At 42.0% G+C, this 14400-nt stretch overlaps 1 protein-coding gene across 2 annotated transcripts in view; it reads right to left on the bottom strand.

Annotated features, from left to right (window-relative positions):
* Window positions 1-272: 272 nt before the first annotated feature.
* Window positions 273-14400, bottom strand: part of LOC124862625 (myosin-9-like) — a 34673-nt gene continuing 20545 nt past the window's right edge. For both annotated transcript variants that reach the window (XM_047356664.1, XM_047356665.1), the window contains 26 exons: window positions 13328-13515; window positions 12944-13065; window positions 12790-12859; window positions 12539-12699; window positions 11403-11511; window positions 11182-11313; window positions 10872-11078; window positions 10631-10768; window positions 9845-9968; window positions 9564-9735; window positions 9262-9474; window positions 8986-9130; window positions 8699-8905; window positions 8453-8557; window positions 6979-7131; window positions 6569-6817; window positions 6276-6488; window positions 5968-6180; window positions 5272-5433; window positions 4175-4303; window positions 4001-4089; window positions 3791-3914; window positions 3457-3665; window positions 2303-2411; window positions 1975-2147; window positions 273-1811 (listed from right to left, as the gene is read on the bottom strand). In XM_047356664.1, coding sequence (XP_047212620.1) covers window positions 1706-1811; window positions 1975-2147; window positions 2303-2411; window positions 3457-3665; window positions 3791-3914; window positions 4001-4089; window positions 4175-4303; window positions 5272-5433; window positions 5968-6180; window positions 6276-6488; window positions 6569-6817; window positions 6979-7131; window positions 8453-8557; window positions 8699-8905; window positions 8986-9130; window positions 9262-9474; window positions 9564-9735; window positions 9845-9968; window positions 10631-10768; window positions 10872-11078; window positions 11182-11313; window positions 11403-11511; window positions 12539-12699; window positions 12790-12859; window positions 12944-13065; window positions 13328-13515 — 4022 coding nt within the window. In that variant the 3' untranslated portion in view covers window positions 273-1705. The remainder of the gene's footprint in view (window positions 1812-1974; window positions 2148-2302; window positions 2412-3456; window positions 3666-3790; window positions 3915-4000; window positions 4090-4174; window positions 4304-5271; window positions 5434-5967; window positions 6181-6275; window positions 6489-6568; window positions 6818-6978; window positions 7132-8452; window positions 8558-8698; window positions 8906-8985; window positions 9131-9261; window positions 9475-9563; window positions 9736-9844; window positions 9969-10630; window positions 10769-10871; window positions 11079-11181; window positions 11314-11402; window positions 11512-12538; window positions 12700-12789; window positions 12860-12943; window positions 13066-13327; window positions 13516-14400) is intronic.

Genomic DNA, 14400 nt, shown 5'->3' with positions numbered 1-14400 from the left:
ACCTCGCATCTCTATGGGGATGAGTTTCACAATAATTCTCTACGTATTGGAGGGTCCATCATAAAAGCCCAACAGAGTACATCAGAGTTGCCATAATGTGATAAAAATGGAGAAATTAGAGGGGCATGAATAATTTTGCAAGGCACTGACTGAAAGGAACCAAAATTTCAACTTTAAACTAGACCTCCTCTACAAGCCCTGTATTAGGATTAATGGTGGAAATGAACATAAAACAAACTGGACTACAGAGAAAAGAAAAACAGGACCAGATGGCAGTTTAGAAAGCATCTTTATTTGCAATATCATGTTTGACCACGATTCCATGCCAGAGTTGCAGACAAACGTTACAAAATAACTGGTGCACATTGTTTCCTTTCTTTCTTTCTCTTGGCTTGCCTTTGTTTATTATGAAGTATGAAATACATGATCTTTTGAATTATGAGCCATTATTTGGAAATAACAGATTCCTCTCACTTTCCAGCAGTGTGAGCCAAAAGGTGACCCTGTTCACAGTCTGTGAGGGGTACACATCGTCCTGTCACCAACAGCTGAGATCTCCACCAGACCACATACAAACACCATAGTATAGTGTACAACTTTTCCAGTGATGAAGAATGTCCCTCCCTCCTGAATCTGCCTTTGGTTCAATTATTCAGTTACCTGTCTTAAAAAGCAGTGCCCTAAGAATACAGTGTGCGCTGCAAGTCAATAAAAAGCTACCCAACCATTTATACTTCACCCTGAACATAAAAAAACAACATTGATGGCAAGAAAAAAAAAAAAGTCAATGTATGTCCAGAAACAACAAAACTAAAGCCATGTTCCCTGGCAAGTAGGTGTCAGTTGTATTGAAGGCTTTTATAGTGTGTGTTGGCAGTGTGTGCGCACTCACTAAATAAGCATGTGTACGGTCATTCAAAGACTTGAACGTTTCATCTTTACCGTTTCAGTGAAATCCACAATTGCAGTGGTATGCCGTTTAGGTTAATAACTTTTCTTCCATTTCAGTGCAAATTAAGAAATTTCAGCGCACCAATTAAACACATTCAGTATATCTCCGATTGATGAAATACGCCTTCAGCTTTGTGTTTCTACAAGAAGCGTGAACAAAATAGGCCAAAAACATTGTAACGAGTGCTAATTGCAGCTAGGTCTGTAGAGTACGTTTCAGGATTTTGTATAAGTCTTATAAACCGTGAAGAAGAGAAATTGAGCATAATACACATGAAGCGGTTCCATTCTTTACCATAATAAAAAAATGTCTGAATAAAATACACTTCTAGTTGATATTCCTTTGGTCCCATTCCAGTAATTGTCTTCATTTATTTATGTATCCTTTTCCCCCCTCAATTAGAAAAATAAATCCTAAATCAGGACTATTACAAGTCAAAATTTTCCTTATAAAAATAGTTTTACTTTTCCCAGAGAATGAAAAAGGAAGCGATGAAAGAACTTGGCCTAAAAAGAGAAATTTGAGCGCAAGTCAGAATGGCGATTGTCTGCGTTTACTGGCTTATTTATACGAGTAGCCGTGCTTATGGATGCATAGTTTGATGCTGTTCAAATAGACAGTCGCAGGACTGAACTGAATTCCTGCCTTTAATCTGGACATGTTTTTTTTCCATCTTACAGTAATGGATGCTCTTTTGTATTTGGGTCCTTCTGGTTAGGATTCAGCTCTGAAGAGGTGAGTGGCGTGGTCTGTTCAAGCTTGGGGCTCTGGGGCCTCAGCCTTGGGCTCACTTTCTTCGTCACTTTCGACACCGCTGCGAGGGACAGTGCGGCGTACGGTGAATGGGAGGTCACCACGCCTAAAATAGGAAGGTTAGAAAGCGGTTAGGAAAATCCAATGACAGTCTTTAACCTTGTAAGAACATTTGATCTAGTTTATGGTGAAACTTGCAACAGACATCTATTGTTTTTTAACATGATGGCATTAAAAGCCTTTTGTGTCTTTATGGTCACTCTTTCTACCTGAGCTTGCTCTTGAGGGAGACAACTTCACGGTTCATGGCATCTGCAGACTCTGTGGCATCCTCCAGCTCCCTCTGGAGTTTCCTTCGGTTGGCGTTGGCTCTCTGGGCCTCCTCCTCTGCCTCCTCTAGCTGACGCTTCAGTTGCTTCATACGGGAGTTCAACTTATCGGCCTGGAATATCAAATGAACTCAGATGAGGTTAAAAGCTGATCTTCCGTATATGTGTGATTGAATTCAAGGGAGGGTAAACCAAGATTTTCTGAAAAGCTTTTGGTAAATGTGTTTTTGGGAATCTGGGGAGTAGAAATGTTGCACTTTAAACTGACCTGGTCCTTCTGCTGCTCTGCATTGCGCCTTTCATCATCCACCTGCAGGATAACTTCCTTCAGTTTCTTCTCAGTGCGTCTTACTAGTTTGGTGGCAGTCAGTCTCTCCCTGAGGAAAACAATTATTAGTCAGTTTTAAGTTTGTTGCCTAATCTAATAAGCTGGTAAAATGGGATTTTTAAGAATAAATTACCAAGTAAAGCTGCACAGAGAAATTAGCTGGTGCCCCCTTTTTATATTTGAGCAGCAGTCAACTAATCAGAAACTACAAATCTGATCTCTTTCTGATTAGTGACTGAACCACACCTAAGCTCTACCAAATCTCACTAGCAACACTCTTCAGTGTGGAAGCTATTACCGAATGAAAAAGAGTCTAAGTTAACTACAAGGTGTTTAAAAAGAAGTAGAAGACGCACCTAAGGTGTAAGAAACGTCTCGAAAGGAAACTGCTTCCTACAGAGGCGCATTGGCTGTTCATTCATGCTGCCACAACAAGGAGTTTAACCTTACATAACAAAAGGCGAAATATTTTACAGCAAAGTTGATCTGTTTTATCCTCTTGAAGAGCCCGAGTCCATCTGTTACAAAGCTTGCTGGGCTGGGATAGGAATTGTTGGCGGTTTCCTGGTCTAAACATCTACTAACTCTATAGCGTATAAAGAGAGACTGATGTTACCAGTGCTAACAGCACTAGTTTTACTTATTGCTCACTGCAGAGCTGTGTAACCAAGACTGCCCTCTACCACAAATGAAAAAAAAAAAACACTATTTAACACTAACCATAGCTTTTTCCCCCTCCAATATTAATGGTAATGAGTTACAATACATCTTGTACAGTCTATATGCCGTTACTCTTTTTAGCTGTATGATTTTATTGAATTTAAGATTTCTAGAGATTCAGAGTTCAGCAACATTATGTTGGTATAAAGAGGTTTATTTTTGTTTTACTGTAAACTTTTATTGTTCAGTTGAATATTTCATTTATCCAGGATATAGAAAATGTTGTAGTTCTTAAAGAGAACTCTGAATCTGCAGGTCAAAGCTTTACATAATCAAACTCTGCCATAAAATCTCTCATATCTTTGTTACTAAGTTATTACTACTTTTTGAAAAATTCAATTTCTGTCCAGCATTGCCATGTTTAAATTTCTTACCTGGATTCAATGTCCAGCTGTTCCTCCAGCTGAGCGATCTTTGCTTCCAGGGCAGTCATGTTGGCCTTGTACTTGGACTTAATGGTTCCCTCAAGCTCCTGGAGTTTCAGTTTCAGCTCCTTGTTCTGACGCTCCAACTGGCTGCGAGCCCCTTCGACACGCTGAGAGATGCTGCGCTCTGCAGTCAGCTCAACGTTTATCTGGTCAGTCTAATAATCAAACAAATCCATCCATAAATTTCTAATATTTTCATTCAAAAAACTACCACAGCTTTTGTAATGACTATTGGATCCAGTTAAAATGAAATCTGGTTATGAAACGTAAGCCAACAAACCTGCAGCATTGCCTTCTTCAGCCTGTCATTGATCAGCTCGGTGTTGCACTGTTCCTCCTCCAGCTCCTCCTCCAGCTGAGCAATACGAGCCTCCAGTCGTCTCCTCTCTTCTGCAGCCTGAGCACTGAGGGTTGAACAAAGAGGAGAGGTTCATAACCGCCAGCTCCAAAAACAAGATGTACCATATGGTCCTTTTGACAGAAGTCCTACTTCTTGGCAGCCTGGTTGTTGATTTCATCCTGCAGTTCGTCTCTCTCCTGCTGGGCCTGTCTCTTCACTCTCTCTGCAGCTGCCAGCTCCTGAATGTTGAAAGATGAAATGAGAAATGATGTCAGCAATAATCAAAAAGTAAGCGGCAAGTTGAACTTTAGTGTGGAAACAGACTTCCTGCATTTGGATCATATCAGCCTCCATGCCCTTCAGCTTCTTCTCAGTCTCCTTGCTCTGGGTTAGGATTTCATCTCTGGACATGCGAGTGTCCTCCAACTCTCGGATGAGATCCTTCATCTGAGCCTGAGAACAGAAACGTGTGTAAATTGAGGTGCAGGAAACAGATTTTTAGTACCGTATTTTCTGCACTATAAGGCGCACCGGATTATAAGGCGCATAGAATAGAAGCTACTGCAGTCAAACGTTTGACTGGGGTTGCGTTATGCATCCACTAGATGGAGCTGTGCTAAAGAGAATGTCAACAAAACAGTCAGATAAGTCAGTCAGTCAAACTTTATTAATACACTACAAATCAGCGTTCTGATAACTCCATTCACTCTCGTGGTAAGGTCTCCTCTACATAGAAATCTATTGAATAGAGCCAACCGCACGTTAGGAATGCATTGGAGTCTATGAAGTTGTTGATGAGATTCGGGGTTCTTTTTAATGACTTTGCAGCACGTAAAAACACAGGGCTTACAGACTCATACATCGCTGCTCCGGTCGCCGTCTCTACCCACCCCACACACACAATAATACCGACGTCACTCCTTCACTCTTGATTCTCAGCTACGGCAGCACACAGCGCCACCTCTGTTCGGAGGAGTAATGTCAACATCTTCCATACACACACACGAAACATACACCCCACACACTGAGCTTCTAATCACATATAGTTCAGGCAATTCCTGCAACAGTACATTCAAACGTTATACACACACAAGTGGTGTTGGACTAGGAGTAAGCACAGTACAGGTGTTTACCGCTATTACTTCGGCGACGCCCCTGACTACGGTAGCCGTAATGCTGCAAGCGGTGCGACTTTGTAGTTTACCAGTCGTACTGAAACATTTTGACAGAGCGCCGTGTACAACCAGTATGGATCAACCAATTAACCAATTGATCCATATATAAGGCGCTCCGGATTACAAGGCGCACTGTCATTTTTTGAAAAAATTAAAGGTTTTTAAGTGCGCCTTATAGTGCGGAAAATATGGTACTTTAAGACTTAGCTGAACCACTGTGCAAAAAAACACTTGTGTTGTGCTCACCTGAAGTTTCTTCAGCTGCTTCAGGGCCTCGTCACGGTTCTTGTTGGCCATGTCGATGGCTGCCTCCAGCTCCTTCAGGTCCAGCTCCAGCTTCTTGCGTGCAGCTACAGCTGCCGAGCGCTGCTTCCTCTCGTCTTCCAGCTCCATCTCCATCTCACGCACCTACAGGATTCACACCCACTGATTTTACATCCAAGAAGTATTCAACTACCTACCTGTAACCAGTATTAAAATCTGAATGTATACTGCCTTGCAAATGTATTCACACCCCTTGAACTGTGTTCATATTTGGTCATGTTACTATCAACTTTTCCCCAACCTGTCTGTTCTGGTCTTTGCAGTGACTAATTTACTAATGTTCTCCAACAAGCCTCAGACCTTTACAGAACAGCTGGACTCATAACTTTTAGTTTAAATCCTAAACTGGATGTAGGGTCCATTTACCATGTAGGTGACTTCTGAAGGAAGCTCGTTGGACTGGATTTTTTTTTTTAGGGGTATCAGAGTAAGGGGGACCAAACAAACATGCATGCTACACCTTTCAGATTTCTACTTGTAAATAAATTTTATAATAATGTCTCTTGGTCAATCACAGATGATTTCTAAGATACAGTGAGGTTTGTGGTTATAATGTGATAAAAATGTTCAGGGGTATCAATACTTTAGCAAGGTACTGTAACCCAGCTATCAACAGACCTGTTTAACCAGTGCTCTCTTCTTCTCCTCTCCCATCTCATCACGTCCTGCCAGGTCCCTCTCGTACTGTGCCTTCATGGCCTGCATGTTGACTTCCAGACGCAGCTTGGCGTCCTCTGTGGCCTGCAGCTCGTCCTCCAGCTCCTCCAGCTGAGTCTTCATCTCCTCTAGCTGCTGCTCCATAGCACGTTTACCCTTCTCCAGTTCATGAACCTGCAAAGCACGAAAGGAAGATCAAGAATAAAAAGGTGAAGTTGGATATCACAGGAAGAAATTCCCCAGTAAAACTGCCTCTTCTTAAAACTTACATTCTTGCCCACATCATCCTTAGACGACACCAGATCTTCCATTTCAGCCCGCAGCAGCTTGTTGTTGCGGTCCAGTTCCTCCTTAACGTCCATCAGCGATTCCAGCTCACGGGTCAGAGCCAGCGCCCGGGTCTCCTTTTCTCGTGCCTCAGCTTCAGCTCGGTCACGCTCCTCTGCATAGCGGGCGGAGATATTTTTCTCCTCTGCAAGCATCTATAAACGCAAGCCAAAACCGATGTTTACGGCTTAAATATTTAAGAAAATACAGTAATATAATCTCAGTGTTTATTAACCTGGTCAAACTTCTTCTGCTTCTTCTCCAAGTTGGAGACAATCTGCCGAAGGTGGTCTTGGTCCACTAGCAGGTCGTCCAACTCCTGCTGAAGACGTGTCTTTGTTTTGTCCAACTTATCATAAGCGGCACATTTCTCCTCCAGCCGCTGGTTGGTGCTTTCCAAGTCCCTCTGAAATCTCTTCTTCCCCTCTTCAGCAGACTCCAGAGACCCTGCATCCTGCTCCACCTTTTTCTTCATGTCAGCAAGCTGTAGGGGAAATGAAACGGGCATTGCAGAAACGATCATTTGTCACAGTTACAAGTGATTGAAGTGATTGAATAAAATGCTCATCAGAAAATGAAGCTACTAATTGGTTCTCTGCTGTCCTGCAGAAACATTCCTGGAGGAAATGCTTTGATGCATCTTACCTGAGCCTGCACCGCCTGAAGCTGCTTCTCGACATTCCTCTTGGCTTCCTCCTCTTCCTCCAGCTGCTCTTTAAGGTTGTTCTGTTCATCCTCCAGCTGGCGCAGACGTGTGTTGAGAGACAGTTTCTGACGCGTCTCTTCTTGGAGGAGTTCCTGTGGCACAATTAGAAACTTTGATGTAACAAACAACTGCTTCTATTATGGACAATAGAAGTTTATAGAAGGTTTGACCTCCCCCCAAAAAAAAAAAAAACACCTTAAAAGCTCCATCATGACAAAAAGGTGGGTCCCTCAGAAAAAGCATGTTAATTATTTTAATATTTATATAAAATATAATAAATTTTGAGTGTTGTGCATGCTGTGGAAGAGGTGTGGTAGGAATTGATTTTAATTTCCATTATTTTGAATGAAGAAACGTGTTTCCATACCGAAATAAAATACAGGCAGCCTGTTCAAACAAATTAAATTTGTATTTAGAGGTTTCATGGTAGTAGCTGGAAATCTCCCATTACAGACACACAATGTTACCAAAAACATTTCAATTGTGGGTGAAATATAAACACATTCTAGCTCACAGATTACGGCACATTCTGTGGGGTGCACAGGAGTCACCATATCAACACTACTGTGCAGATGTTTTCACCAGAACTTAATGTTTATCATCATTATGGTCATCTGTATTGGAAAAGACGGCTGTAAGGATATTCCATAAAACCAGTTATGCAGAATAATAATCAAGTATTGATAAAATGATTAACGTTCATGGCTCTAGTTCAGTTACCAACTGCCAAATAATGTGTTTAGCCATCAAGAGCCATGATGATATTCAAAAACAGTTTCTTATAAGAAAGAACATACAATTTAAGGGCGAAATTTTAAATGTTAAAAATCCTGGTGTTCGAATAACACTAAAAACGTTCTGCACATCTGTTAGTAAAGTTGAGCTGTGGAACTTTAACATGACTTCAGTTCAAACGTTAAGCACCAACTAATTTAAAATGTACAAAAATATGTTTTCTGTAGGGTACAAGGAGGAAGAATGGCATTGATTGGGTTTCCCAATCCACTATATACACATTATGAATGTATATGCATTAATGTATGCATCTATGTGTATTTCTGTAAATACTTTGATTGTGGTTAAATAGATGTAATGCATTATAAAGAAGGGCTTGGGACAGGAAATAAATAGGAAGTGGTGTCTTTTAAGTAGTGGAGAAGGGATGGGACTAAAATAGCTTACGCGTTTAAATATAAATATGTATTTATTTTTATTAATTTTTTTAAATAGAAGTATTATTTTGTCGATATTATATTAACGTGTGTAAAACAAGTCCTTATCATCAAGGACTAATCTGTAGGTCCTGTAACAGTGTGTAGATAATGGCTTATAACACTACTTTTAGCAGATGGTGGCGTCAGCTCTGTAACTACAGCTGCATAACATTTGTACCCTGGCTCTGCTAGGTTATACCTGGGCATCCTGCAGCTGGGACTCCACAGAGGAGAAATCTTTATTCGCCTTTATGGATTTGCCCTCAGCCTCAGTCAACAGGCCGTTAACGTTCTCCAGCTCAGCCTGTGGATAAATGATAAGAAACGACAAGCTTTAGTTTGTCGAAGTATGTTTTCATACGTTCATTTCAGCAATGATCACTGCTTAACTACAGGGGTTAAATCATTTGGAAGGTGTGAGAATATCTAGCATATGAAACCATACCTGCACTTTAGCCAGTTTCTCAGACAGTTCCACCCTCTGACGATCTGCCTCTGAGTATTTGGCTTGCAGCTCCTGCGACAGCCCTTCAGCCTTCTTCCTGCGGTGTTCAGAGTCACCCTTACCCTGCATCAGCGTCTGAAGCTCAATAATCAGCTCGTTCTTCTCTGACTCCAGGGCTTGTTTAGCCTTCTCCACTGACACTTTGTTCTGCGCAAAATGACAAACTGTCAGTGCTCGTTTCTGAGAAGATGCATATGGAAAAAGAAAACAGAATGTGTTGAGGGTACCCTTTTAGCTTGCTCCAGCTGCTCATTAAGTTCATCGAAGGCCTGGCTGTGTTTCTGCCTCATCTCAACCAGCTGCTGTTCATGGACTTTGGCATCTTCCTCCAGACTCTTCTTAAGCTGAGTCACCTCCGTCTCACGTTTGGTCCTATAAGAGCACAGCAGAGGTGAATGTGCTTGGGAGAAGATAAACACCTTGAACAGAAGTTATTAGGAGCCACTGTGCATGGCTTGAGGAGCCACAGGTTGTATGCACCCGCTCAAGACAAATTATCCTACCTGAGTTCTTGCATAGCAGCCGTAGAGTCCAGGGTGTCCTCAAGCTCTGTCTTCAAGGCCTCCAGCTCTTCTCCCAGATCCCTGCGATGTTTCTCAGCCTTCACACGGGCCTGCTTCTCCAGCTCTAAGTCCTCTTGTAGTTCAGAAAGCTGAGCCTCCAGCTCTCTAATCTTTTTCTGAGCCATGTTCTTCTGTGCAGCCTCCTCCTCAATTCTTAAAGGAGGGAAATATAATACAATTTCAGTAAATTGAGCAACAACCCATGAGTTATGTCCAGAACCAATGTTGTGAGCTAAACAGACCTGGCCAAGGCAGCCTGGAGCTCCTCCTCCTTCTTGGCCAGCTGTGCACGGAGCTCAGCAATCTGAGCCTGGAGCTCAGCGATTTGGTCGTGTGTCTCAGTGAAGTCGCCCTCCAGTTTGCGTCTGTTTTTCTCCAGCTCCTGACGCATCTTCTCCTCCCTGCGCAGGCGATCTAAAACAGGATGAATATTTAGCAAATAGAGAGGTGACAGTCAAGTGTTAGAGGTTAGAAGTCACAGCACCTCGCCATTCTAAATGTTTCTATGAGTTTTCTTTCCTACCCTCCAGGTCTGTGATCATCGCCTCGTGTTTCGTCTTGAGTTTCTGTAAACTCTTCGATTTCTCCTCCTCCTCTGCCAAGTTGGTGGTGAATTCAGAGATCCTCTCCTCCATCAACTTTTTCTCCTGGATGGCGAAAAATATGTCAGTGAAATTGTCAAGTGAAAAAAACAAACAAAAAGCACAGCTAACACTAACTGTAACACACTGACTAAATACAACCATAAATTACAAGACATTTTATTTGGATTTGTTTAATTAACCGACACAAAGCAGCTCATATTTATAGGAGGGAAGGGAAATGATTCATTGTTTTCAGGTTTGACTGGGCCACCAACATGCTTTGATCTACTGCCAGCATCATGTTTTCCCCATGGTGACCGTGGGCTCAGGGGGGTGTTAGTTTAGAGGGATCGCCATGTTTTGATAGGTTTGTATTTGTGCTGTACTGATGGACTGAACAGAACTTGGCTCGATGTTCAGTAACTGAAATATTGTTCGACAGCCAAACCCAGATTTAAAATTCTCCAGAACCCTGACCTGTCTGCTGGACGTTTCCATATTTTCATGATCCTGTTTGTTCTCTAACAAACCTTGACAGAACAGCTGGATTCAAACAGAAAAACTTCAATTACTAGTTAAAATCTGTTGCACTGGATTGTATTTAGGGGTAACAGAGTAAAAATGTATTTTTCCCTCCACTTCCCATATGGGCTAGGTTGTGCTGGTCTATCACATTAAAGTTTGAGGTTGTTACGAGAAATTATGAAAGTTCTGTAAATCTCAACCTTGAGTAGTTTGTTGTTCTGGTCATCTAGAACCATGACGTCTTCTTCAATCTTCTTCATTTTGGCTTCCAAAGTGACCTTCTCCAACTGGAGCTTCTGTCTGGCTGCCTCTTCTTCATCCAGCTGCTGCTCCAAATCCTGAGTGCACATTAATGGCAGAATGTTTGGTTAGGCAAATCAAACCATGGAGGTGTGTGATGCAGTTATAGAGGCTCATATTTAGTTCTCAGTCTTTTCTTACAGAAATATTTTGCTGCATCTTCTTCTTCTCAGTGGTCAAATGAGAAGCGCGCTCTTCCTCCTCCTCTACACGCGCCTCTAGGTCATGGAGGATCTCCTCTAGCTCCTGCTTTTTGGCAGCCAGACGGGCTCTCATCTCCTCGGCCTCGGCACAGAGCTCCGTTTCTGCCTGGAGCTGTTCCTGCAGGGCCATCTTCTCAGCACTCAGCTACAAGCACAGTTAATCAATGAGCGTATGGATGGTTAACCTTCATCAAAAGTAAACAGTTGGGCCGTTATATAAAATACAATTTTATCCTCATAAATTCTACCTGTTGATGTTTTTCCTCCATTTCCTGGAGTTGCTGCTCAGCCTGAAGGTGCCTCTCCTTCACCTTATGCAGCTCCTCATCCTTGGCCTGCATCTCCTCCTCCTGCCTGCTGACTTGAAGCAGTGGCTTGACCTAAAAATGTGTAAATAAGGGACAGTGAGAAAAGCTAAACCAACACCAAAGCTTAGTCAATAAAACGCTACTTTGATGAGGAGGTATACCTTAGTGAAGAGTCTCCACCACTGCCAGTTCCTCAGTTTAAGATAAGCAGCACAGTTCCTCTGAAGCACCTTCATGGCTGTCAGCTGCTGTTGTCTCTTTGCAAAAGCCCTGCGATACGTCACCCAGAGACTCAAATTAACACTCTACAATCACTAAACATGAATAACCATTACAAACCATCTCTCAGAGGTTTTACAATCACTCATTGGCCTAATTCTCAAACTGCTTTTAATGATGGATTTGTGCCATTCTTTTTCCAGGTGGAAAACTCAACAAATTCTGAAAACAGGAATCAGGTGAAAACCACTAGGTACAGGCTCAAATAAATACATCCAGCCTCAGCAATATTTGGATTAATCTAATTTACAGGGAAGCAATTTACAACAAAATTGTTAAAAGTTCATTTAAAGCAGTTTTCAATGTTTTCAAATGAGATGAAGTCAGGGCCATTACTGAAGCTTAATGTTAGGCCGCTTTATGATCACTCATCTAAAAACACCCAACTGTGTCAAAGATTTAACAATTTTACCCAAAGTGTAAGGTAAATGGAGACAACTGTTCTGAAGACGTAGGATCACAAGAAGCGTGTTTGGAGGCGTTAAAGCAATACTTTTAAACCCTACACTGGTTTACCAACTGCCAAGCATGGTGGTGGCAGCATCAGGCTGTGGGTCTGTTTCATTGCTAATATTTGACTCTTAAAAGCTGGTTTTGAAATGGATAAAATAGACCAACATTAAGCTTCTAAAAGAATATCAACATCAACCCTACTGAAAATGTATAGGTTAAGCTTAAAGTGGGGGTCCAGATTGTTTAAATGAGTGCTACGATTTCTGAAGTCAAGGTTGGCCAAATATTTAACCAGATTTACTTAAGCTATATATGATTTTAGCCGTGGGTGGATTGGATGAAATCCATAATATATTCACCTTCAACCCCTGATATTTGTTTTTAGGTCATCTGTATGTTATATTATTTTACCCTGCAAGGACAACTGTTCAAATGAATCATTAAAGGCACATAGTTTATATGGCATCCATGCTCTTGATGAGTGTCCGTGAAGTTGCTGTGTTCACTCAGCGACAACATAAGCCACAGAAAAGCATTCTGATATCAACAGAGTCTCTTCTCTTACTTGCGAGCCACGTAGCCTCTGCACCAGGCCTGGAAACTGATGATGATGTCTGTGATCTTCATGTCCCTCTCCTCCTCTAGGTGAGCAAGGACTCCTGCCCTGAAGAAAACTTTACTCTGTCCAATGCGGAACAGGTTGGGATCCAGCTCCAGAGACCGGATCTGATATTAAAAAGAAAACGGTTGCACAGTCAACATGGCAGAGGAAAGGGGGATTGTGGAGGCAAGCTGTAAGTCTACAAGCACTCCTACCATGAGGACACAGGCCTGCTTCCCATCCATGAAACCTTTGGGGATGGCATTTGGAGTTAGGATTTCATACCTGATAGAAAAAGACAAATTTATTGATCATTCTGATCACCTCCCACCTGCACCAATAAAAACAAAGTGGATACTTCTCCCTTACCTCTGTCTGAACTCCTGGAAGACAATGCGGTTGGGGAAGCCCTGTCTACAGATACGGATCCCCTCTAGCACACCGTTGCACCTAAGCTGGTCTAGAACCAGGTGGGGGTCCAGCTTTCCAGCCTGGAAACATGGAAAAATGCAGGTCACTTAAATCTCGAGGTGACAGAACCTTCTCTGTGGATGACTCAGACTCAGTCTGGGCTAGATGTCTAAATGAATATCATCTACATGTGAGAAATCTTTGAAAAGGGTATGTTTAAAATCAATTTCCATGCTAGAAGATCATGAAAACATTTCGGTAATAAATCCTGAGTAATGTTTGTATAATCCACGCATGAAAATAATGAAAACAAACAAAAGCAGATGCCATTGCTTCCAATACCTTTTTCTCATGGTTGGGGATAATGCAGCGAACAAAGTTGGGGTTCGTGTTCCTCAGTGTGGCCATGAGCTTGGACAGCTGCTCCTTGTAGAGCTGGCCCACGGTGCGGAACATGCCTTTACGGGTCTTAAAGGCACCAGGCATCTCAGACATGCCGGACACTTTGTCCAGGCCCACAATACGGTCCACTGAAACAAAGAACAGTGTGGAGAAATCGAAAAAGATGCTTTAAAAGGCCTTCAAAGGGGTTTCATGTAGTCTCAGTATCCAACCAGGCAAACTCAAAACAAATGCACATCACAAGGAATAACAAAGAGGACCACTGTCTCGGGTTGTCTCAAAAAGACACACCAGACCACAGGAGGTGGTTTACAGAACCAGAACCACTGTAACACCACACAAACAGCGTGTAAATGTGGAGGAAAAATGTGTAATAAAAAAAAAACGGACAACAGGCCAGTCACAGAAACCAGAAGGATAACACACCATGACAAAAAAAGCAAATAGATATTCAATGCAGTGACTTAAATAGATCTGTAAACAATGACAGTTTGTTCATTGGAGTGAAAACTGTGTGCAATGACGGATTTCAATGTGTATGTGTGCCAAAGTGACAAAACCAAACCCATGCAGTATATACCCATTGCTGCACTGTTGCAGTACCCATGACCAACACCAGGAGTCCCCACACAACACTAGCACACAGAGGGAGAAAAGCAGAGTCCAATGAAAGAGCAACAAATAGTAAGATGACCTGTAGATTATTACAGAGTTGTTTTAAGGCTCCCAATATTTTCAGAATGGGATAAAGACATCATGGCTGCCAAGGTGTTGTGGGTAATAATCATTTAAACATGGGACAAACAGCAGGAAAAATAGTAAGAAAGAAACCTTTTCACCTGAATCTGAGTGCAGAATAGGAAAACGTTGATAAAAATAAGCTCTCTGACAATGCTGTACCTCTGAGAGCCAACAGAAAAAGATGACAGATAAAAAATGGGGCCGAACAAAGGAAGAAATAGACAAACAACCAGCAGGATTTGACAAAAGGTAAATACAAAGGCCCACACACC

Source organism: Girardinichthys multiradiatus, chromosome X (genome assembly GCF_021462225.1).
Source record: "Girardinichthys multiradiatus isolate DD_20200921_A chromosome X, DD_fGirMul_XY1, whole genome shotgun sequence".
In the NCBI taxonomy this organism is placed as follows: domain Eukaryota; kingdom Metazoa; phylum Chordata; class Actinopteri; order Cyprinodontiformes; family Goodeidae; genus Girardinichthys; species Girardinichthys multiradiatus.
Note: the sequence above shows the minus strand (reverse complement) of the source record. Positions and strands in the feature narration are given on the sequence as shown.